The sequence below is a fragment of the Convolutriloba macropyga genome, chromosome 13 (assembly GCF_964194025.1).
Source record: "Convolutriloba macropyga chromosome 13, txConMacr16.3, whole genome shotgun sequence".
Lineage (NCBI taxonomy): Eukaryota > Metazoa > Xenacoelomorpha > Acoela > Convolutidae > Convolutriloba > Convolutriloba macropyga.
The window spans coordinates 27,289,357-27,315,125 of NC_134480.1; the positions used below are offsets into that span (position 1 = coordinate 27,289,357).

Here is a 25,769-nt window from a genome sequence, read left to right on the forward strand (position 1 = left end):
ATCATCAGTGCGCTTTCTGTGGGAGAGGATATTCTTGATCACGTCGATAACGAGGAGACCGATGAATTTACGTTCTTTCAGGATGTCAGGGGTCGATTCACTTCAAATGTATACAACTTCTTTGATACGAAGTTTGAACTGAATCAAAAGTCGATCAACTCTTGGGGAGATAGGAATGAACCGTTGGCTGGGTGCTTAGAAACAGAAATGTTGATTAGGTCCGGCCACAATATCACGTCTGTCTTTATTTTGAAATTCTCGGTTAACAAGTTTTGAGCAAGCTTGTCTGATTTCGGCTGTTGGAAGTTGAAACTGGGGCCAGGGATCGCGTAGATGTCGTCGGGGCTGATAGGAACGACAAATTGTACAAAACTCGTCGTCTAGTAATATTCGGGAAAATTGCGTGGTGCAATGAACTGGCTGCAAGTTGTAGCATCTAATGTCAGAATTGTGTCAGTGGGCCACCACAGCAACCCGCATTCAAATAATCGGAAACCATTCTATTTCATAGTGGGGTCTCCGTTCAATGGGTAGAGTACACCCCCTTTTACAGCAAATCCACTAGCACTGATGACATCAAAGCAGACATGATATGGAGTCCAAATTCAGCAGAGCTTTCTTCGATATGAAAGTTGTGATCTGTCGGCCAAGAAATCAGAAAAGCATACAAATGTCACAAGGCAATTACAAATCTATAGAACTAACAACGAAATTTTAAATTGAAAAAAAGAGTTTTGTTCCGCTCGTCTTTCCTTCATTGAGATGAGCATGGGCCTCTGACACACAACTGTAAAACGACTACCAACAAAAACCTGAAAGAAAAGACGACACATACTCGGAGGCAAAAACGTACATCCGGACGAAGACAAGTGTCATTCCTACGATTTGCAATGATCTGTCTCCTCAGCTGCTGAGTTATCAAACGTTTCATTGAGGCCTATAACACTTATACAGCTTGTAAAGAGCTATTATAAGCCCAACATTATTTTTTGCATCTGAATGCTGGGAGGTAAAGCGAAACAAGTATCAAATTTTAGAGCGGTTTAATAAAAAGGTCATGAAATGGATGACAAACAGAAATTGTTAACAAGAAGTTATTTTTCAAAGCAATATACTGCCATCACTCTACTTTAAAGTCCTAAAAGATATGCTACTTTTTAGCAGCATAGGGTCAGGAAAGAAAAATTTCGACTTGCGCCACTATTACGTTATTCAAGGAGCCGGAAAAAGATCTAGGGTTAAACTGCCAGAGACTCAATTTTTGATACAGAACTGGATTTCGGTTGATCATCTTCCAAAAGAAAATAAATTTTTTCGAGATCTTAAAGGAAGAATTCAAGAATTAATGTTGAAATTTTTCAATGAAAACTGGGCTGAGAATAACCTCTGTAGTTGGATTTTGCTGTGCCTGTGCCAAAGCTGTTGTGTTAATTCTGTGTTATAATGCCGGGACTTGTACTCAGTGAAATTGTCACAAAGCCATAATAGTAATAGTAGTAGAGGGAGGACCTTTAGGGTCTCCCGCTTGGGTGTTTAGCCTTTTCATTTATCATCTAGCTCAAGTTAATTAAGGAGGTTACATTTTCCACATTTGCACAAGACTCTCCAGCTGCAGCTGTTAAGTTCATTGTAGCGTCTTTGAAAAAAGGTCATGTACATATTCGTCAGAAGCTTCTTGCTCAGTGGTCTGTCAGTTGTTTTTCTCATTATGTTGCATAGTCTGGTTGCTCTGGCCCCGAAATTTGTGTCGCATTTTCTCAGTCTGTTTTTCGGAAATTCGAATTCTTTGCTCTGTCTCGTTTCTGTTGATATAAATTTGGGTATCTTTGCACTATTGATGTTGTAGTTTTAATTTATGACAGAAAGGACATTCAGGAGATCATGTAATTCTATATACATGGAGATGGGGAGTATATTGAGTCGGGTCAGTCGTGTTCTGTAGCCGTCCCTTGAACTGCATATCTATTTACTGGCTCTTTTTTGTACTCTCTCGACAGGCTTGGACTCGAGTTTGGAGGGGTACCACAACTGAGATGCATACATGTGTACTGGTACAACATAACCAATAAAAGCATATAGCTTGGTTGGCAGGTTTGCGAGGGTGAAATGTTTTTCATTAGTGCGTAGAAGGATCTCCAGCCCTTGCTAACCTTTTTCGGCAGTTTTCAGCCCAGGATAAATTTGAAGACATGGTTACCCAAAGGTCCTCTTGATTTCTCAGGATTTCGAGACTTTGATTCTCTTCAGTGGTTGGGGTTTCACCATTGATTGGCAGGATTTTGCTCTTGTTCTGTTTATGGACCAAATCGTTTTCGTTGCTCCATTGTTGAATGGATATGGTTGCTTGATCAGCTTCTTGGAGACTTGATGTTGTAACTTTCAAGTCATCAGTGTATCCAAAAGCCGGTGTTCTTTGTACGCAGTTGGGTAAGGTGTTGTTTTACACGATAAACATTAAAGGCCCCAGGATTGAGCCCTGTTGTACTCCACTGCTGACCTTGGAGGTTTCAGAATTCCGGTGTCCAATTTTAACCCTTTGTTGTCGGTCTCTCAGGTAGCTTGCGAACTTGGATTGTCCGTTTGCAGTGATTGTGTAGTACATATCGTCAAGGAATTGTTTTGTCTTGTGGAGAGATTTGAGGTATTTTTGCAAGTCGGGCATACGTTTTCCTTAGAAGAGTTTTCTTCGTAACTCGTATGCAGTTTGGTCACTTAACATCCGGTCTTCGATGTCTTTTTTTCCTTTTCATTTTCAGGAGGAGAGATAAATTCGGTTTTCGTTCATATTTACTTTTCATGGTGCTCAACGTTTTGATTTGGTGGGAGGGGTGACCCAGGGTGGAAGTTGGGCTCAGTGATAGGTAACACGGGGGATGTGGGTGTGGATGATCTCTTGGAGACAATCGTACCATTGCCTCACTAGTTCATCAATGTTGCTATAACAGTATGGCGTGAATGTATGTTCAACAATGTAAGTGTTCCTCTTGCGGGAACCGGAAGAGGACGATATGACGAAGACGTAGAACAAGTGAAGCGAATATTTGTTGTGATAAACTTGTTAAATAGTTTCAGATGAAGTTCATGCAAGACCGGAAATGGTTTTCATTGTCGGAGCAAGCTGCGTCACCAATCTGAAGAACATTTGTGGACAAAGATGAATAGTTGTGGACAAAGACTATTAATAATACTGTTGAGCGGGAGGGGAGACTATACACCTAATTAGTGTAGTAATATTTCAACCTTTCGACACGGTTCCTAGAGGCTAGCTTATTGCTGTAATTTTAAAATAAAATGCGTTTTTGCGGTAATACGCTGTTCTGATGTTTCATAGTGCGGGCTCCGTCCATTGTGTGGATCATACCCCCTTTTTACTATTAATGAAGAATGAACTACTACTACCCATATATTTTAACTTTTCTTAATGTTAACTTTAATATTTTTTTGTGTTTTTAAATTTGTAACCACTAGTGGTCTGATTTAATTGAGTCTCTCTTCGCTTGAATAACCCATAGGTCGAGAGAGCAGACAAGATAGGTCTGTTTGGCTATTTATATTTATTCTTTTTTCAGTTGAAATGAAGGAACCTCCAAGTGTTGACCTTGGGTAAGTGTTAATTATGCATATACTTAAATTGTCCGTAAAATTTGTTTGTTTTTGACATTTGTTTGTATTTTAGACAAGGTCTTATGCTTGCACAAAGCAACGGGCAACTACAAATTGTCTTGACATCTGGAAGTAAGTAACCAATGCTAACCCATCTTTGTTTTGACAAATTATTTGCAACACTTAGCGTTCGCACACTAACAACATTGCCCCACAGCGATTTACAATGCGAACGCAAATTAAGATTTGGCGAAAAAAGCATTCAGGACATATTGAAAACAAAGCCAACTTCAAATGAAATTTTTTTGGTCTTCCCCATTATAGCCTCCGCCCCCCAGCACAGTGGTCGTATAATCTATAGTCCTCCCAATCATGGTAGTTATACCATAACGCGGTGGGTTATCCGGAAACAATGTCTTTTCAGGATAACAAAACCAATGAAGACAGATTAAAGTGCAATTACTTAAGTGATTTTTAATACCCGCGAAGCGATAGCTGAGGCTATTATTGGCCTCCTGTTGGTTTTCACAATTCAAAGAATTTGAATTGTATTGGGCGCGTCTTTTTTAAAGATCTGTTCACGCATTTTCATGAAGTTTGAAGTCGAATTGGAGTAGTGATTTTGGTCACGTCGAAACAGGAAGTGGAGCGAAAAAGCGAGTGGTTTTGCGGCATGAAATTTTTTTGCTCTAATTTTAAAGTAGAGTGAGAATTCGGTAGTAGTGGATAAAACAAGGGATTCAACCACCAGTAAAATTTGTCCCTTTCTCCTAACGCTAATCGAGCATGTCGAATCGGGACAAATTTTACTGTTTGTTGAATCCCTTGTTTTATCCACTACTCTATATTAGCTCTAAATTCAATAAAAAAATCAATTAAAATCAAAAATAAAAACAAAAAATCAAAGCAAAATTTACATTTCACTCTTTAAGAGTGATTCACTCTTATTCGGAGTGATCCCCAGTAGAAAAGATCGCTCTTTTTCGCTCTTAAAGAGTGAATCCCTCTTTTTTGATATTTTTATATTTTTTTATACTTTTTATTTCAAATTATCTATACTTTTTAATAAATTTATATTTTCTTTTATTTTTTCTATATTTATTCCATTATTAATAAGAAATGATACAAAATTATAGTATTTACATGAACAACTTTCCTCTGTTTGGTTAATAACTAAAGGACTTACAGCTCTAGGACTTTGCCAACTAGGATTAATTGTTTTATCCGCGAAGCGGTTACACCGATCAGTTATATTTCTACTAAATCCTCTAGTCAATTCTATATCTGGATGTAGTTTCTTTACATGAGCCCGTATCTCATCATATCTCACAACAGAAGTACAATATGGACAATTAACTTTAGCTGAAGTACAACTTCTACATGTATACTTACCCTCATCAAAATTATTTAGTGGTTTTATATAATTACACTTATTACAACATCTAGTTAATACTTCTGAGCTGGGGTTAAGGTTAGGGTTAGGGATAAGGTTAGGGTTAGGGTTGGGGATAAGGTTAGGGTTGGGGTTAGGATCTGAGTTAGAGTTATAGTCATAGATAGAACCAGAACCAGAACTAGAGCTAGAACTGGGGTTAGAAGCAGAACCAGAACTAGAACTAGGGTTAGAACTAGAGTTAGAATTAGGGTTAGAACTAGAACTAGTGATAGAACTAGAACTAGAATTAGAATTAGAATTAGAACTAGGGTTAGAACTAGAACTAGCAATAGAACAGCCCCATGGGGAAAAATCGTTAGCACAAATGCCACTTATTATTATATTACCACACATACATTTATCAGTTTTATCTTTATGACATGATTCATAATGATATTTTAAACAAGCAATGTTTCCATATTTATAGTTACACTCTAAACATTGTAAAAGCATTTTCAGTAGATAAAATTATCAGTGAACGAACTTTGTTCGTGGTTTACCAAACTGCTCAACGGAGTTGTTTTGAAAATTCGCAGATAATATTAGCTATGCTGTAGAATCGGTGTACAAACTTTGTGGATAATATTTAGCCTTGATTTCAATTAAATCTTTAGTATTATCTTTAGATGTGATACACTCTGTTAAATATTTATTTCCTAAAGTATTGAGTGTATTAGTTTTACATCTCTTATCTAAGATCCAATCAAGGTCTAATTCTTTTTTATCTTTAACAAAATTTATAATCTCTTCTCTAAATTCTTCATTATTTATATATATAGTTTGTTTAAAAACCTTCCTCCCTTTCTATTCAAAATTCCCATCTCTTCATTGACGAAGTCACAGTTACACTGATCAGTATAACTGCTTCCCTGATCAGTATAACTGCTTCCCTGATCTATACATTCCTCTTGGATCATGGAACCCGCTTCGCAGATCGAGGAATCGGACTTTGTCCGTTTTTCACCTTCCAACTCTTCTCCATATCCAACATTAACTAATGTATTTACTCTATTCAACATTGTGCTTGCTCCCATTGCTACAGTTCCAGCATTTCTTGATATTGAATCAGGATAAAAACAATTAAATATAAATAAACCTGTGCCTATATTTCCACCAATATTTGATAAAATTTTCATACCCTTTCCCTTAATCATCTCTTTTGTTAAAACATCATTCTGAATTTTAATATTATTTAAAGTAAGAAGTTTATTAAAATAAAACTGATAATTATCATGATTAATAACATTTCCATCTGTTGCATTAATCATTAGTGGTTTCATATATGCTATAAGTTTATTTATATCTTCTCTTTCTAAATCATCTTTTAAACTAAGAGCTTTTAAATCAAGGAAACCAACTCTTGAATCATATATCATTGTTCTATTACTACTAATAATATTAAAAGTATTTTCCTTTTTATTATATTTAATTATGCCATAACGAAGCTCATCTGACATTCCATCTGTACAATTATAATGGTTACTATTTAACTCACTAATTATTTTACTAAAGTCATGTTCACATTTATATATCTCATTAAAGTTTTTAAATAGATCAGGTCCATTATAAGTTGTTGAATAAATAGTATCACAACTCATTCTTGCTGTATTAATTATTTGAGCTGGTTTATGACACATTACAATCATTTGAATATTATAATGTCTTCATTCAGTAAAATAATAAGCTATATCCTTATTTAACCTATCACCCATATCATCAAGTACTATTACACAATTTTGAAATTTATGCATATTATTTTTTGTGATCATATTTATATCACATTTATTAAACCCAGTATAAAACTTATTAGACTCAGGATCTATCCAGTCTCTGTCATCTTTACAAATTATAACTATGGACCTTTGATCTTGATCTTGAACTTGATCTTGAACTTGATGTTGAACTTGATCTTGAACTTGATCTTGAACTTGATCTTGATCTTGAACTTGATCTTGAACTTGATCATGGTCTAAGTATAACTTTAAGTATTGTCTAATAAAATATGTTTTACCCGTTCCAGTTCCACCATAAACAATAGTATGTAATGGTGACTTTTCATATTCAAATCTAACTAGACTCCTATTCATAAATCCACCAAAGCTTTCTTCTAGTTTTTGTATATTTACTTGGTCTTGAATCATATATTATATAACAAATTCTAATTATAATAATAAAAATAAAAACTGCACTACCTGTTTCCATTTTTATATAATAAATATAGATTTGATTTAGATTTAGACTTATAATTAGACTTAGATTTAATAAATTGATTATATAAAAATGCGCATCCTAACTTTTGAAGAATTCAATAATAAATTTAATATTGATAATAATGCTATGAGTGATATCAGAATAAAAGATATAGGTAAAGATATATGTCTAACACCAATTTAGATTGTAATGAGAGATGATAAACCAGAAATGGTATGTGAACCTAACTCTAACATTATTGTAAATCTACATCCAACTGAAGGTACACATTGGGTTTTAGTTATAAGAAGAGAAGGTGGTCCAACATATTACTTTGATAGTTTTGGTGTAGAAACCCCACCATTATTCCTAGAAGAATATGTTGATCTAGGCTCTAATGAGAGAATACAACAATTTGATGAATCTTATTGTGGGGCTTATTGTTTATATATGATCTATCTTATTGATAGAGGATTTAGAATTAAAAGTGCTTTAAATATTCTAGTTAATCAATGTAAATATCCAGGAATATATAATGAGTGTTTTTGTTTAAGTTGTAGTAGAGGTGGTGATAAAGATAAGGATAATGTTAATGATAATGTTAATGATAATGTTAATGATAAGGATAATGTCATTGATAATGATAATGATAATGATAATTTTATATATCTATTTGATGAAAAATATCAAAGGAGTAAATCTAATAGGATTAGCAATAGTAATAGCATTAGTAATAGTCCTACTAATAATATCCGTGAATCGGTTTCACCGATATCTGTAAACATAAATGATTTTCTATATTTATGGTTGAATGATGATGATATAATTACTGAAGCCGCATTCCCAGATAACTTTAGATGTATAATATCTGGTCCTAGTGAATGTGGTAAGACATTCTTATTGAAAAAACTAATTCTAGCTAGTATATACTTTGATAAGCTATACATCATTGGACCTACTTGTGATCAGTATCATGGTATAGAAAGAATAAACCCAAAAGCAGATGTTGAATTTATTAAAGATATAAAAGATTTACCATCTCCTGATAAACTACCCAAAGACTTAAAGAAAGTAATGATATTTGATGATGTTAGAGCCAAAGAACCAGTTATTAATGACTACTTTTGTAGAGGTAGACATAATAACTGTAATATGATATATCCTAATCAAAACCTGTTCTCTCTGGATAGGCAGAGTGTTAGAGAGAACTGTAATCTATTTATTTTATTTGAACAGAGAGGTAAAGTCCTCATATCTATATATCAAGATTTCTTTAATAATGTTGAATTTAATTATAATGATTTTGCTAATATATGTAATAAGGTATGGAAAGAGCCTTATAATTATATTGTCATTGATATAACTAAAAATAAAAATATTAATGGTAAACTAAGAATTAATTGGGATCGGAGAGTTTTGTAGTTTAGTTTAAGTTTAAGTATCAGGGAACCTGCTTCGCAGATAAGTGTAAGTCTAAGTACAAGTCTAAGTATAAGTATAAGTATCGGGGAACCTGCTTCGCAGATAAGTATAAGTACAAGCATCGGGGAACCTGCTTCGCAGATAAGTGTAAGTGTAAATCAGATCAACGAAGTTGTTAACTCAGATGTAAGGTAAAACTTAATACATCACCATTAAAGTCTATAGGTCTTCCATGCTCATCTTTAATGAAATTCAATATATTCTATTCTATCTTTAGTTACATTTTGATATAAGATATTAGTTGGTATAATATTTATCAAGTAACCTGGTGGTTCTGATAGATTAAAAGTATATAATATATCTGTATCTTTACCATTATCTTTAGCTCCAGATATAATATTGCAATGAATGTTAATATTGTTGAAACCCATAATATCAATAATTTTCTGAGATTTGTATCTACCTTTTTTATAAATAATTTTTTTAAATCCTAGTAATGAGGCTAGTGAGTTTTCTATATCAAAGCTGATTGCTCCTTGTTTTATTTCCATTAAACATTTCATCGTATTTTTATCAGGTTCTATTATAACATTACCATCAGTTTCTTCTTTTATTAATTCTGCTATGTCATTTAACTCATATGCTCCCGGTGTAATAGTTGAATATAGCAACGGGATTCCTTTATAATTATAATTAAGTATAGATGTAATGTTTGGGCTTGAGGTAGAGATAGGTTTAAAGTTAGGGTCAGAGCTAAGAGCCCGAGATAAAGCTTCATCATCATCTATAACAGTACTAGCATATAAGAATTGATTATTTCTCCTATTCACATTAAACACCGAATTATAAACAGATAATCTAATTAAACCTAGTTTTGTTGTATTAAGTATAGGTTCACTAATGTTAAACTTTTCTGTTGGTTTTATCATTTTAACGTTAAGTGTATGCTCTTCTTTAGTTTTAGTTAAAGCTTCGTGTATATTTTGTAGTTCATATAGAATCAAGTTGTCTGTCATTTTTTATCTAATAAAAATGGATTTTAATTTGGATACAACTTATGGTTATAATAATGATATACATAAAAGTAAGATTATAAAATATAAACCAAATAATCTGGCAACAATGAATACGGTTAATACTAACATTAATATCATACTCAATAGAGAAGAGAATCACTTAAATTTGCGTAATTCATATCTAAAGATAGAGTTTGTTGTATCAGATGATGCTGGTGGTGTATTTGCTAATGATGCTAATATCAGATTAGTTAATTATGGTATGATGGCAATATTTAGTTCAATTAAGCTTGAAACTAGTGGTGGTAGGACTATTGAATATATAGATCATTGTCATCCTAATCTATTGATGTATAAGTTATTAACTAGTACTAATGATGAATATGAGAGTAGTTTTGTTAGAATTATAGGTAATAGAGATAGCCAACCCAAAGTTGATCATGTTGCTGCAGAACGAGGTCATATGTATATGATGGTTAAGATGAGTGATCTGTTTGGTTTTGTAAATGATTTAGAAAAGATTATATATGGTTTAGGATTTAAACTAATATTAAAAAGGAATAATAATGATAGAGCTCTATATAGAGTTAATGCTAATCCTGGTGCAGTTGCTAATGATAGTAATATAGAAATTAGAGATATATCGTGGTGTGTACCTAGTATTGATCCTAGTAATGATAATAGAAATATTGTGCAAAAGGGTTTAAGTAAAAAGAATAATGTAGACTTTAGCTATTATGAAGGAAAGACATTTTATAAGAATGTACCCAATGCTACTAACTTCTTGTTTGATCTAGGTATGGAAAGTGGTATGGAAAGACCGCAATATATAATAGTTGGTTTTGAAAATAATAATGTTAATGATCAAACTCATGATGCACGTACATTTGATGTAATGAATGTTACTGAATGTTATTGTAAGATTGGTATTGAGTTTTATCCCGAGGATAGAATGAATATTAATTATGGAACCAATAATTATAATGAGGCTTTTAAAGAGATTGTTAGCTTTAATAAAGATTATAATGGGCTACCACATAATATAAAACCATATATAAATCATAGAACATTCAAAAGTAATTATAGAATATATGTATTTGATACTAGATATCAAAGGGATCGTATAGGTCCACAACCAATACAACTTAATTTTAAATTTAGTGCTGCAGTTGCAGATGTTATTTGTCATGCATTAGTATTAACTAGAAAGGTTATTAGTGTGAATAGTGATGGTAATAAGATGGTTGATATAATATCATAGATATAATTTAAGTCATAGATATAATTTAAGTCATAGATATAAATTAAGTCATAGATATAACTCTAGCGATAATTATAATTTTAGATATAACTCTAGCGATAATTTATAATTATAGTATAATATAGTTATTGTTATAATTATATACTTATACATAACCATATACTTATGCTTATAGCTAGTCAGCTCTAATTGTTACTCTTGTTAATACCTAACTTTTTCTTATTAGTATTAACAAAACCTTTAGCATAAATAATGTCTAATTTCTTTTTATTCTCTAGAGCCAAGCCTCTAGCTTCAAGCTTAACCTTGGGCTTGTGCTTAACCTTAGGCTTAGGCTCAGTCTTCGAGCTTCGCTCGCGGGTGGAACCCGTAGGCTTAGGCTTAATAACAACAAAGGGATTATACTTTCTTATTTTTTATATATAGAAATGAGTCTTTTAAATAAGTTCAAAACTAATTCATATTGTGTTGGAGGTAGACATTATAGTGGTACTAATAACATAAGAGGTTTTATTACTTCAAAAAGTACTAAAATGTTGAAGGGTAATTGTGTTAAGTGTAAGAGAAATAAGTCAATGACTGTTAGTGATGCAACAATAGAAGCAGAGGGATTGAAAGATTTCTTTAAAAGTGTTGGTAGGGCTACAGTTAACTTTGGAAAGAAAGTAGCTAATAATCCAGTAAGAGCATTAGAAATAGCAAGTAAAATAGGAAGTGCAGCTGCATCTAGAAACCCTAGAGCTGCTTTATCAGCCACACCTGATTTAATTAAATTTGCAACTACTGGTGAAGGTATAAAAGTAGTACAAAAAGGAAGAGGGTTATACTTAGGTACAAAGAAAAGATAATTATTTGATTATAATTATGATTATATTATGTTTATGATTATGATTATGATTATATCCATGATTATATTATGTTTATGATTATGATTATAACTAAGATTATGATTATATATTTATCGAAAAAAATTAATACTAATATTATTACTAAAAACGTTGTTATTACTAAGCACTAATATCTTTAATCTAAAAAAATACTCAGCTTGTTTTTCTTATTCTTCTTATAATCCTCATATAACTTAACAAATTCATTATACTCATCATTATCTATTTTATTATCATTCATTGATTTAGTATATAGTTTATTAAACTTATCACTAAACTGTTTACTTAAAATATACATTTGTGAATACTTTATAATTTTATTTCTAACTTTAGTATTAATTGTTTTTGATAATGAACCACAAACAGTTGCTGTAGCAAAAGCTGTTGGTATAGAATAAGCTAATCCTATACCTGTTAATGAAACTGATGTTGTTGTTGCAGTTGTTGCTATTGATGATAATACTGTTTCTGTTATCTCAGCTACGTTAATATAATTCTTATATCTACTTAACTTCTTATTATAGTTATTAGTTTCAGTTTCATAATAATTTCTAATATCTTTTATAATGTTAATATTATTGTTAAATTTATTATTAGCTTGAATCTTTTCGTTTATCAATCTTTCTGATTTTGATGACAAATCTGGATATAGTAATCTCTCACTCGGTGCTGTTGGATTGGTCATTGCTTCGCTTATTTTCATTAGCAAAAATTCTTTATTTCTTTCATTATATCTTCTTGATTAAAACTATAATGCACCTCAAGTCTGTCTTTCTCTTTATTATCAAGTAACTTACTTTGTAAAAGTATAGCAATTATATATTGTACTATAACACCTCTAAGAGATTTATTGTATTCTTTCATTTCTCTCAGACCGTTAGTAAACACTTCATCTAGTTGTATGTTAGTGATATTCTGATTAAACTTATTATTATCAAATTCTTGTTTTAATTGATTATATTTAGAAATAGTATCTGCAGCAACTTTATTACAAAACTTAACAGTATTTCTGACTTCATTTGTTGATTCGATACTCATTAATTAGTTCTTCATTAACTTGTGTTTCATTTAGTTGTAATGTTTTAGTTGTAACTTTATCAAAGTCACCTTTTCTTAGTTCAGTTATGTTTCTACTTAAAATGTCTATTTTATTAGAAGAGGATAATAAGTTATTGTCACAATACTCTTTATTAACAACATCTTTTTCATCTATCGGAGGATGTACATTTGTAATTTTATAGGTATCCTTCATATCAATATTATCATTATCTTCTAGGAATAACCCACGAGCCTTACTTAGTGAAAAGTTGTTTGTTGATGTTGATGTTGATTTATGTTTAGCTTGATTGAATCTATTTCTTGTCATCTTTGTATTTGTTTACATATAATTAGAATAATAATTCGTCTTGTAATTAGACTTATAATTAGTCTTACAATTAGACTTAGAATTTTAATTAGACTTAGGACCGTAGGTCTATATTTAAAGATTCCAAAACCTTATTTTTAGATTCAAAATCAAACTCGGATTTCAATAGTTCCTGTTCATAATATTTGCCTTCTATTATCTCTCCATTAATATCTTCTATTTTATATGTTGGTGGATGTGTTTTTAGAACTTCATTCACTTTAAACAATTCTCTATTCCAATTAGAAGTGTAACCTTTAGAGAAGATATTACGTTTATCTGCATTTCTAACATAATCTTCAACTTTAAATTTAGGTTTAATATTCTTAAAACTAAAAGTGTATTTAACTTTATCTGGATTATTAGAAGCATCAACTGGTGTCATATTAATTGTTGAGTGAATGTTATTGTTATATGTTACAACAGCATCATTTAAAATATTTACCCAATTACCATCGCCATTGATGAACATTGGTTTATTTATTATATGTAATAATGTTCTATTGAATCTCTCTATAAACACAGCCTTTAAATCACTATAAGTAGAATATAGTTTTGTTTTATATTCTTTAAGTAAAGATTTAAATGTTTTATTGTAAAACTCACTACCTCTATCTACCCATAACTTTTCCTGTTTTCGTCCTTCTGATAGGATTGTTTTAAAACCATTAGTTATAGATAAACCAGATTTATTCTTTAATGGAATAGCGCATGCATATTTTGTGAATATATCTATAACTGTTAATATAAACTTACAATTATTATTGTATTTACTTAGAGATGACTTATCAATTAAATCAGCTGACCATGTTTCATCTTAATATAATGGTATTATTCTTTCTCTTCTAAACTTTGTTATTCGAGGATTGAATACTTCTTTAGCTAGTTGTTGTTGTTGTTGTTTTTCTATCGTTTTATTTATGGACATAGTCATAGCTTCGCTCATTTACCATAGTTAAAAATAAAATTATCTAGTTGCTCTTGATTAATAATATTCATAGATAATAGTTGCTTAGATATATCTAGCATTTCATCATATAATCCATCATGACCAGCTTTTGTTTCTAGTATTAATAATTCTAGTCTTTCTACTAAATTATTTGGGTTGCTATTTAATCCCCTACCATATACATCATCTTTTGCCCCATTATACGTTTTATTGTTCTATATCTAGCACTTTTCTTATCCCCTTTTCCTAAATCATATCTAATATCCTTTAAAAACCTTTTAATTTTGTTTTCATCTTCCTCAACCTTATCATCTTATGTTACATTTGATTTAGTAAGAAAATCAGTAAATCCTTCTGAAAACTCATATACATTATCCCTAACTAAAAATGCACCCTGCTCTAGAGTTATATCAACACCATTCATTTTATATCTCCTACTAGGTAAATCTACGAGTTCTAATTTTAATTGAGGTTTAGTTGAGCCCCCATGTCATGAAGAAGTTTGGCTGTTTTTGTATCAACATAAACTGGTGCTATATCTTGAGTTTGCTTTATGGTCCCCTTTAACGTTTCACCAATCTTGGAAGCAGTTTCATGAACCCGAGAAGCGGTGTCACCCATCTGCAAAGCAGTTTCATTAATTTGGGAACCAGCTTGCTCGATCATCTTAGTTTTTTTTTATCTAACTCTTGATTTTGCCAATCTATTGCTCTTAATGTTTGTTCACTTAATGCTAGATTGTGTTCACTGTTCGCATTTATCTGCGAAGCAGTTTCACTGATAGTTTTTGTTAAAGGATCAAATAACTCTTCTATTTCACCATAATATTCTTGTTGTTTTAATTTATCTTCTAATCTATTTCTTCTGTTTTGTTTTTCTAGATTGTTTAATTCTATAAGTTTATCTAGTTTAGTCATTTTATTTGTATTGAAAAATTATAATAAGAGTAAAAAATGGATAATGAAAACAGCTTCTCTCTTAATCTAAAAAGATGTTTAGCTTGTAAAAGACGTTGTAATACTATAGATGAGTATATTGATCATATTAAGGAACCAAATCATGATGATTTAATAATTTCAACTTATTCTAAATTTGTAGATGGGGCTGGGAAGATAATAAAATTTCTAGAATATAATAAAAATATAATAGCTGGAGCTACACTACATAAGAATACAATCATGGGAGACACTATGGAAAAATATATGGCTCAGATAATGATATATAATATACTAACTACCAACCATATGGATGTAATGAATGAATTAGGTCTATAATTATTTGTTATAAAAATTAGCAAAGCTCGTTATATAATATAATAGCAACTTCAATTAACTTTCTATCATCATTAATGGTTAGTTCTAGAATATTATTAACCAGTAGGTCTTTGTCTCCATCTAATGATGCTTGGTGGATCATTTTTATCAAATCTCTTTTGAATAGATATAGATTCTCATCATGAGGATAGCTTTTAATATTATTTACATAAAATCTTTTATCATCAAATGTGTTTAGACTTATCTTACTTGTTTTTGTTGTTGTCATGTTATCACCAACTTTTTGTATTCTACATTCATCTACTGTTCTCTGTGTATTATTCATTAATGCATCATAATAATCTATGTGCCTAGCATTATTATGCTTCTTTATTCCTTTTTCTTCAGTGTTTTTAGGATAATTTTTGAAGCTATCTGTTTTGGGGGACAATGCTATAAATTCCTCAATAATCCTACTTCCCAGCTCGTGCTTAAACTTGCCGGGGACTTTATTATTAGTTTTTATAGGTACTTCTAAATTAGATAAGTCCATATGCTCATCACTAACTTTACCTTCACTATAACTTAATACGAAACTGTCTGTATCCATATAGTGAAGTGTAAGATCTTTGAGGGATGGTTGTAGAATATTATAGAACACATCATACATATGTAATTTACTTAATTCTAAGATAGTAACACCTACATATACTGGAGAATCATATTCTATTGTTTTCTTTATATATTCTATTTGGCTATAATCTCTATATCTAGTTATATTCTTAAATGTTGGTTTACTTACACTTTTCATTATCTTTTCTTCATCATGCAAGAACTTGCTTTGAAAGAAGTGTAGAGGATTCATGCACATTCTTCCATATAATGAGTTATTCATTAATTTCCTCACATCCTTTTCTGCTTCAGTTTTAGCTGTTGCTCTTTTATTTGTATTGTTTTGAATATAATCGCTACATATATAATCTTGTTTAAATTTAATTACTCTATGTATTTTTGTTACTTTTACTCCCATCTTAACATAGAACTTTAACATCCTATAATGAACCATATGCTCTGTTTTGTTGTTTTGGTCTAAGATTAATTTCTCTGATCGGTGAAGCAGTTTCCCTGATCGGTGAAGCCGCTTCTCGGATCTGGCTTCGACTCCATCTCTTTCTTGATCAGTGAAACTGCTTCGCAGATATCCCAATTCATTATCATTTATCTTTCTTTTATTAGGCATTAGTGCTAACTGTTCTGTTCTCTCTTTACATTCATTAGTATAATCAATATCAAACTATATAGTAACCATGATCACTATCATCTGGAGTATTCAATATTACATCTAGAGTAGTAGTAGTAATAAACTCAAAATCCTTATAAGGTAACTTTTGCATCATTGCATAACCATATAGGTTGTTTGCGTCTATGTACCATATATTTCTATTAATAACTTTATCATTAGTATTAGTATTAGTATTAGTATTATCATTAATATTAGCATTAGTATTAGTATTACTATCTGCGAAGCAGGTTCCCTGATTTTTTATATATCTATCTCCCATTATTCCACATATACCACCTCTCTTTGCTCCAACAAAATCATCTAGCATTTGTTTATCTTGTAATGTATCTAATGTTACACCGCTTGACATTAACCAACAATCAAAACTATAACCTGGGAGACTTACATAGTGTAGGGGATTGAGCTTGAATTCTTTCATGCTTAGTTTAACATATTCATTCATGCAATAGTCTAATATTTCCACATCATTCTGTAAATACTCTATAGTTAGATCTTTACCAGTTTTATGACTGTTTTCATTATTAAAGTTATCTACTTCTTCTGGTGTTGGTAATTTATTATGTAGTGAGGATTTGAAGTCTTCTATTTTTAGATTACCTATAGCTTCTTGGTAGGTAGCTTTGCTACTATACGACTCTAAACCAAAGTATTCATATGGATATAATGTTTTAGTTTTACATCCGTATATCTTTGCCATTTGATCTAGAGGCATAGCTAAGAAGTTATAACTGTCTAAGAATTTGAGACAACCAATGCTAAACATCTTAGATTTATCAGCAGCTAGTGGTATGTTATCTACTTTTCTTTTATCATTATTCTGTTTAAAGATTTCACTGTATAGTAGGTTGAAGTTATAGCCAGAGCCATTATGGAATATTACTGGAATGAAGTTTTGTTGTTTGTATCTTAGATTACATATTTTACATGCTGGTCCTCTATATTGACCAGTTTCATGACAATGACCTCTTACTTTATTAGTACATGTTTTGCTGCAGATATGACAAGTGTTATTAGTTTCATGATATAATTTATCTTCTGTGAATATCATCTTCTCATTATGTTTGAAATTATTCTCAGTTTCTATTTCTAACAGATCTCTAGCAAATCTTTTGATGCAGCCTAGACCGAAATAGTGTTTGAAGTTACCTTGCCAGGTGTAACCCACAGCTATTGGAATATGTTCAGCTATTACATATTTTAAATCATTAGTTGAGACTTCAACAATGCAACATTCTATATCGGCAGTTATAATATTTTTTATATTCTGACGTTTGTGTTCATTTACAAAAGTAATGTTTTTTCTTAGGACAAACAATCTCTGGTTTGAATGAGGTGCTGCATTCGTATTTATCATATTTAATTTGTGAGTTAAACCAATAGGTACACCTATCACAATAATATTATTTAATGTTGTTTTTATTTGGTCGTTCTAACAAGGTTTCTATATTTTTTATTAGGGCACAGTGTTCTATTTGACCATTACTCCAAACTAGTATTCTCACATCTTTTCTATCTTTATTAAAATCATCCACTTGTTTAAACAATTCTATTTTACCATTACCACAAGGTGTGTATACCCAAATATAAATATTATACAATTTCTGTATTCTTATTATATAAGCAAAATCATCTTCATGTTGTTGTCTTGGTTCAATTAGTTTATCTACATATTTACTTTCTCGAGTTGCATGGTGTGGGGCGGGATGTAGCCAAGCAGTTATAGTTAGTGGTAAGCAATTGTATTTATAACGTATATTTAATATCGATTTAGAGTTTTTGAGATCTGGAGGTAAATCTATATAACTACCAATAGATGCTTTAGTTGGTTCAATGTTTAACTGAATACTTCTTATTCCAAGAAACTCAAATTCATAACCTTCATATATTTCCTTTTCGAAATCTAGCCACCGATTGAAGTCACCATATTCATATATTGCATTATTATTAATATAATCAGTATTGAAAAATATTTTAGTAGTTTTAACTTCTTCTTTGGTTCTCTTCTTATAATCACATTCAGCCGTGATCTTATATTTAAAACTCTTAACTTTACGAAACTGGTAACAGTGTTTAATTTCTTCTAAAGAGTAATTAGTTGCTTCATCTATATCTTCAATGTAATTCCCACCTTTATCAGTAATATAAAATTCTCTCATGTTCTGACTTGAGTTTATATCGAAGTCTTCTGTGTTTTCTAGATACATGCGATTGTGACTATATGAATGAGTAGTTAGAGCTACTTTACTTCTAAATTCTTCATGACATTCTTTACATTCATACTTAATTCTGGTGTAGATATCCACTTCAGTTTTAGTTTTAGGTTTGGTGGCTGGTTTAGTTTTAATAATATAATCATCTCCATCCAAATTATACACCCTCTCCGAGATTTCCTCATCTTCAGACTCAAACATTTTCTCCAATAGTTCCTTATGTTTGAGATCGTATGATTGATGTCTGTATAAAGCCTTCTTTGATTCAAAGGATAGATTACAGACATCGCAGAAGTTTATGGCACTAGTATTAGTTGATTGAGACATGTATTTTTTTAGGGAAATAATCAAAAAATAATTTTTCGAAAGATGAAAATGAAATGCGATAAGTGTATAAATAAACCTTGGAAAGAATGTTGTAATAATTTGTAAAGAATTAGAATATTCTTGTTATGTATGTAAAAATATGGCTAAGGTTAAAGATTATATAGAACATTTGGGATATCATTATTCTGATCCTGATCAATATCTATCGTGTAGTATGTGTAATGTTTATAAACATATATCATTATATAGATTTAGAAATAGGAAATGTAGACTATGTATTTATCTTCATAGATATAGATATGGTCACACTAGAAATCAATTCAGAGAGCATGTTTATAAGTATAATATTCAAGAAGACATAGAAAAACACTAATCACTGTGTTTCCACCGATCTCAATGTTTTTGACTGTGCTATTATTGTTCGCTTTCTTTCATATTTAGCAACCTCTAATAGTATAAGAAGTCAACAAGCTTGGTTTAACATCGCATTACACTGCTTAGTAGATCGAATGAAAAGTGCATGTCATGCTAAAATGGCCGCCGCCATTGACAAAGAAAGCCACCACCACTAACAGAATGAAAACAAGTGAAAAATTCGAATATAAGATACCCTTAAAAATTAGCTAGTAAAGTGAGTATTTATTAAAATCTTTATTTAATTTTTAATAGATTATACAAATCATTCAATTTATTAGAAGGATTTAATTATTATTTTACTTTAAAACATGTAATTACTTGGGAAATGATAACTAATTTTAAGTTAAAAATCATATGAGAATATTCTAGAAAAAGAGTGTTCTAGAATAATTCTCCACGTTGGGACCTTTATTCTCCACGGCATTTTTTTTTGCTATTCATTATGAGTTTCAGTTCACTACAAAAACTAGCGAAAAATTTTAAACAATTTTCGTCATTTGACGAGACTTTAATAACTGGAGCTTTATCATCCACTTCTTTATCTGAAGAAAATATAAACGAGTTGACTAATTTAACAACTCAAATGATTACATTTTGTAAGAACAAATGCATACCCGACAACACCGCCGAACATGAAAGTGAGACTGGAAAACGAACAAAAACAGAACTCTTCCAGTTGTTCCTCTCCAAGTTCAAGAAGGACCTACTAAGTTACGAGCATCAAGAAACACTGGACAAGTTTAAAGTGAATGTGCTGGAATGTTTATCTTTCCACAATAAACTCAGGAGTTCATTCAATATTGGTGAATTTGAGTCTTATCTCACCACAGGCAATAACATGGAGGGAAAGCTGAATCGTTTATATCTACTGACAATTTCTGACAGAGGATACATATGGGGGAAAGTGAAACAAGACCATCAAGAAAACAATAAGGATGTTCCTTGGAAACAACTGCTGAACGATAAAGGATATTCCTACTCTACCATCCAGAGTTATATCAACTTCTCTCAGGCGTGTGAAAGCTATCCGAGAATCCTAATCTCAACAGACTACTACTCAGAATGGAAAAAGTTCCTAACAATGTTTTTTGGCAGAAGTTCAGAAGGATAGCCAGCTACAATCTAGTGCATGACAGAACTACAATTTCTATAAATGATAAATGAGTGATTGTTTATTCAGAAATATATTTAATATTAATATTGATATCGATATCCCTACAAATGATACATTAATATTGTTCAGTCAGCTTAATATTAGACTTCAGTCAGCCTAATAATTAAAATTAAGTGTTCAAGCATTCTGTAGTTGCACCCTTCCCCACAGTTGCCATTAAGAAAGGTCGAGCAGTACTGCCGTAGCGTGGTAAAGGCGAGGCAACCTTTTAACAAGACCTCCCAAGACTCGGCTCAAAAATGTAACCAGGTACATAGAATCACTCAGTTAAACATCATAGATCAATCGTCTTCTGGTTAAAGTCAAATTTTTAAGGAAACTTGTTTCTTGTTATCCAGTTCTAAGCAATTTTGAGTTATTTTCAGTCCATCCGATTCTATTGAAAAAAACTTTGTGAGATGATTAACCTGATTTATTTCAGTATAGTTTGGCATATTAGATATGAAATTAGGCTTAAATCTAGCTTTGAGAACTTTTGGATATTAGTGTATGAATTGCATAAATTGTACTAGCTATGTACATTTTGTACATAAAATTGTGCGCGTAGTATGTATTTATAGTGGTGAATATAGTAGTGGATAAAACAAGGGATTCAACAAACAGTAAAATTTGGCCCGATTCGACATGCGCGATTAGCGTTAGGAGAAAGGGACAAATTTTACTGGTGGTTGAATCCCTTGTTTTATCCACTACTTACGGTGTTTGAACGACAATTCGATTTCTCGGTAGTGGTTTTTTGTTCACATGCGGCAATTGGCAGTTTTTTTTAATGTTCTTTCGATTTTTTGTATTGGATTTATTTCTAAATGGTTTTTCTAAATGGTTTTCCCAATCCATTCATAGTTTATTCTAGACCCAGTTTTTTGTTTCAACCAAACTCTTTTTTCCCGCTTGTGGTTTTTTGTTCACATGCGGCATTTTGACATTGATCTCCAGTTTGTTTTTATCTGATTTTTTTATGGAAATGGTTTTTTCAATGCACTCATAGTCCGTTCTAGCTCTAGTTTTTTGTTTAGTCAATGAAAATTCTCTGAATTGTACGTCAGGACTTGCCCTGCTTTGTTTTTTATTTCGTCTTCAATTTTGTTGTTACGACCATATGACGTCACAATCACTTCAAATCTGCTTTTTGCTCATTCGTTCATGCAATTTCAACTGTCATTCTTCACTCTTAGTGGAATGAGTTTTTTTGTTCATTCGCGTGATTAAATTTTTAGTCACACGTGACTTACCTCACTCTCAAAAATGACTTCCTCACTCTATAATTGAATTTTTACGTCATTTCAAAGTGGTAGGGTCAAGTGAGCGTATATCACTCTAATTGAAGGGCATTTAAGAGGAGCTAATAGAAACAGCAATAAAGCAATAAATTATACAGATTCTTAATAAAATTTAACATCTCAGCCCTTAACGAAGAGACTAATTTTTTTAGTGTGTCTTTCTCAAATCTTACGAGACTGCAGATCTACGAAGCTATTGCGGCTGTTTTCTGGCGATCTGCCAGCAATGTTTTTTTCCATTGTTTTCCTGGAAGGTAATATAATCACGTGAAAAGGTGTTACGAAAACAAAAAATATAGCAAAGGGAACCAAAATTCAGACCAAGAAAGCATGTGGAGCTGGCAATATCGGTAGCACGGTTTTTAAAAACCTGCCTGCTCTTTCAAATTAACTGCATATAGTTTTCCAAGCTGCTTGGAACATTGGTTATTTTCCATCATAATGGAAAAAGGGGCGATGTAATTCCGCTATTCAACGACAATAACCGAGCTTTGATTGAGAACTACATGCCAATTAGCTCACTTGGTAATAGCTTTTAGAAACGTCAATTTTCAATGAAATTTTCGAAATAGTAAGCGTTCTCTCGATAACTCCCAACGTGGATTTAGGCGACACGGGTCTGTGGTGAAGCAGCTACTGCTTTTCCTCAATCCTGATACAAAGAACCTGATAAAGAAAATCCTTTTTGTGCTCTGCTTAGATTTTAAAAGGCCGTCGACAGTGTACCACGCGATAACTTTTAAGGAGCTGCGGATTGGTGTTAACTTGAGAATAACAGCAAGCTGCCTCACTGAGAGAAAACATGGTTAAGGTAAATGAAATCCGAAGTAGTCCCAGTAAGCAAGGATCACTATTAGGTCTTGTACTTTTTATTATATATGTGAACGATCTACCAAAGCGGTTGAAAGTGTGCGTAGCTTTTGGATATGCTGATGACTTAAAGTTAGTGACAACACAGCCATCAGATATCCAATCAGATCTTAGAACCAACGAAAGCTGGTTCGAGGAAAATGAGGTGAATCTGATTGAAAAAATGCAATATTTTTTAAGTAAAAGAACAACAGAACAGCAAACATCATTTTAAATTAAGTGCAAAATTCCTCGAGAGCAAAAGTGAACAAACAAATCTGGGCTTGATAATGTCTACCAAACTCTCTCGGTAAGCAAATAGCCGAAAGCGTTGTTAAAAGGGCGTCGTATTTTCTTTAGCGTCACAGTTCGGTTTTACTGAACATTAGAACAAAACTTAATGCCTATGATTTATCATACAAGTTATAAACTATACCACAATAGTTTTGTTTGTAAGTAAAACTGAATGCCAAGAGGTAGAACGTACCCAAAACAAAGCCACTGCATGGAAAAGTAGTAGCTGGGAAGTGAATTACAATAAGAGGCTATCAGAATTCAAGCGTCTGCCGTTATTGTACTACTTCGAACTCCATGAGCTCTTAATGCCTATAACCTTATTGCAGGGCTATTACAAAACCGAGTTGCCAATTAAATTAAAGACAATGGTTTCTGGAGAAAATGAGCTCATAGCAATGAATATATCTTGCACAAAAAACTTGAAAAATTTCGGGGGACCTGCAACAAACTACTAAATATCAGCAAATGCTCAATTTTTGAACTAAAGGACATTGATAAACAATTCCTAACAAAACTTTACTAGAATTACTTCGAACATTGCTACTCAAAGGAGGAACTCCTGTTTCTGGGCCTTGCTCTGTAACTGTGGCAGCTGCAACTTAGTCCAGAAAGTGGTCAACTCACCCTTCAATGACGGGTGCAAACCCTTGTGTGAATGGCACAAAAGCCTAAACTCTATGTCGTTCTATTAATGGGAAATGTGGGGGTTTTAATGGGAAGGACTCAAATGTTTTAATATGAAAAAGTTAGAGTAAATTAAAGACACCCTCATAAGACTAGGTATAGAACAATCCCTTCATATGGAGATTGTTACAAGGACGTCCAAAATGGAAAGATGTTAAGAAACTCAATTCTTCATGAACTTTACGAAGAACTAAGCTCTTTTTAGGGTTCATGAAGCTTATTATCCTAAAGCTTCTTATTCTTATTATTATTATATATTGGTCCTCTCAGCTGTACGTCTACATAAAGCATTTCATATAGCAGTAGTACTAAAAGACTTAATTGCTTCATGAGGCATTATATATCAAAGGAAATGATTACACCTAAATTGATTGTTAACAATGAAAAAGTAATGGTCATAGAATTGAACGGAGGAATAGGCTAAATTTGACAAGTGTCTCCTAGTGGAATGCGTGATTGCCGGCTTTAATAAATGGTTTTGCTTTTTGGGGTCCTCAGGAGCAACTTAACTTATGCGACATGAAAATCGGACTTCAAACCGATCTTTGGCTGGCAAAACTGGTCTACAAAAATTGTCACCGATTTTGTATTATGCCTAGGCTGTACTTTGTCTTTGATAAACTATTGTTTATTTTTTTTTCAAAAGTACCAAGCGAAAAGACGTGAGCAACAGGATTTCATGAGGAATTAACTTATATAGTTGAGTTTATGAAGAGCGAATATGTGAGAGAATATAAGTGGTTGCAATGTTGACATCTTGGTGGTTTCCTTTGTCTTGGGGGAAGTTTTCGATTCACTATTACCGCATTTTGTGAGCTACTCTTCTGATCTTTTCATCAAATAGCATCACTGCAGATTTAACCGAAATTTTCTGACGCTATTTTGACTGAAAGATGACAGTGTGTCAAAGTTAATGATGTGATTTCGAAAAGTTCATTAATACCAAGTGTTTCGCAAAGACTTCTTGCAAGGCACTAAGGTTCCTTATATTAGTCAATGAAGGCGTTGTAGGTACTAAGGTTCATACTATTTGCCAATGAACGCGTTGCTTTTATCTAATTTATGTTTCGATCGACAGGGCAATTTGACAGTAAGATGACTGTCGTTCTCTATATTTGGAATTCTCACAGTAGGTGGGGGCATTTTGTATTTCACATTTTCTATCAGTTCTCCTGTGTGCTTCTGGGGCTTGCTGTCTGGCCGTCTCAATGTTACGGATGCTAACGAGCTTTAAATGTAGTGCTCTTTACAGTTTCAAATAACCAAAAGGTCAAACCATGTGGTTTGCGTAAATTTGCGTAAAAGATGCGAACGATATGGTTTTGACTGATCCGGACCAAAATCTTTCCGCTGTATCAAAATGTAAACTTTCTTGTGCATAAAGTCTATGGTTTAAGTTTCAGTAGAATCTAAACTCGGTCTGTGGAGCCTTAAGCTTTTGACGTAGATCTTTCAGAAGGTGAAGATAACCCAATTCTTTCATAATATTTTGCTGTGCTCTTTTTAACAATTATTTGGTTACCAAGTCTGTTTATTAATAGCCGCACAGCGATAGCTGGGGCTATTATTGGCCTTCTCTTGGTTTTTTTACAATTCAAAGAATTTGAATTGTATTGGTGCGCTGTGTTTTTTTTTTAAGATGTGTTCACACATTTTTTCAATGACTTTGATCTTTCAAAACGGGATAAACAGGTAAAGCCCAGCGGGCATTAAGTTTCATTAGAGGCCCAAAGTGGGCTTTAGTAGTCCTTCAAGTGCGTATAGTGGTGCAGCTGCTGGGATGGCCTTAATTTAAGGTCAAAAGGTC

General features: G+C 32.1%; 1 protein-coding gene across 1 annotated transcript in view; it reads left to right on the forward strand.

The window, feature by feature from the left end:
* The first annotated feature begins 3,509 nt into the window (after nucleotides 1–3,509).
* LOC142351681 (uncharacterized) overlaps nucleotides 3,510–25,769 on the forward strand; it is a 63,436-nt gene continuing 41,176 nt past the window's right edge. Inside the window, exons 1-2 of the mRNA XM_075403821.1 lie at nucleotides 3,510–3,603; nucleotides 3,677–3,735. Coding sequence (XP_075259936.1) covers nucleotides 3,575–3,603; nucleotides 3,677–3,735 — 88 coding nt within the window. The 5' untranslated portion in view covers nucleotides 3,510–3,574. The remainder of the gene's footprint in view (nucleotides 3,604–3,676; nucleotides 3,736–25,769) is intronic.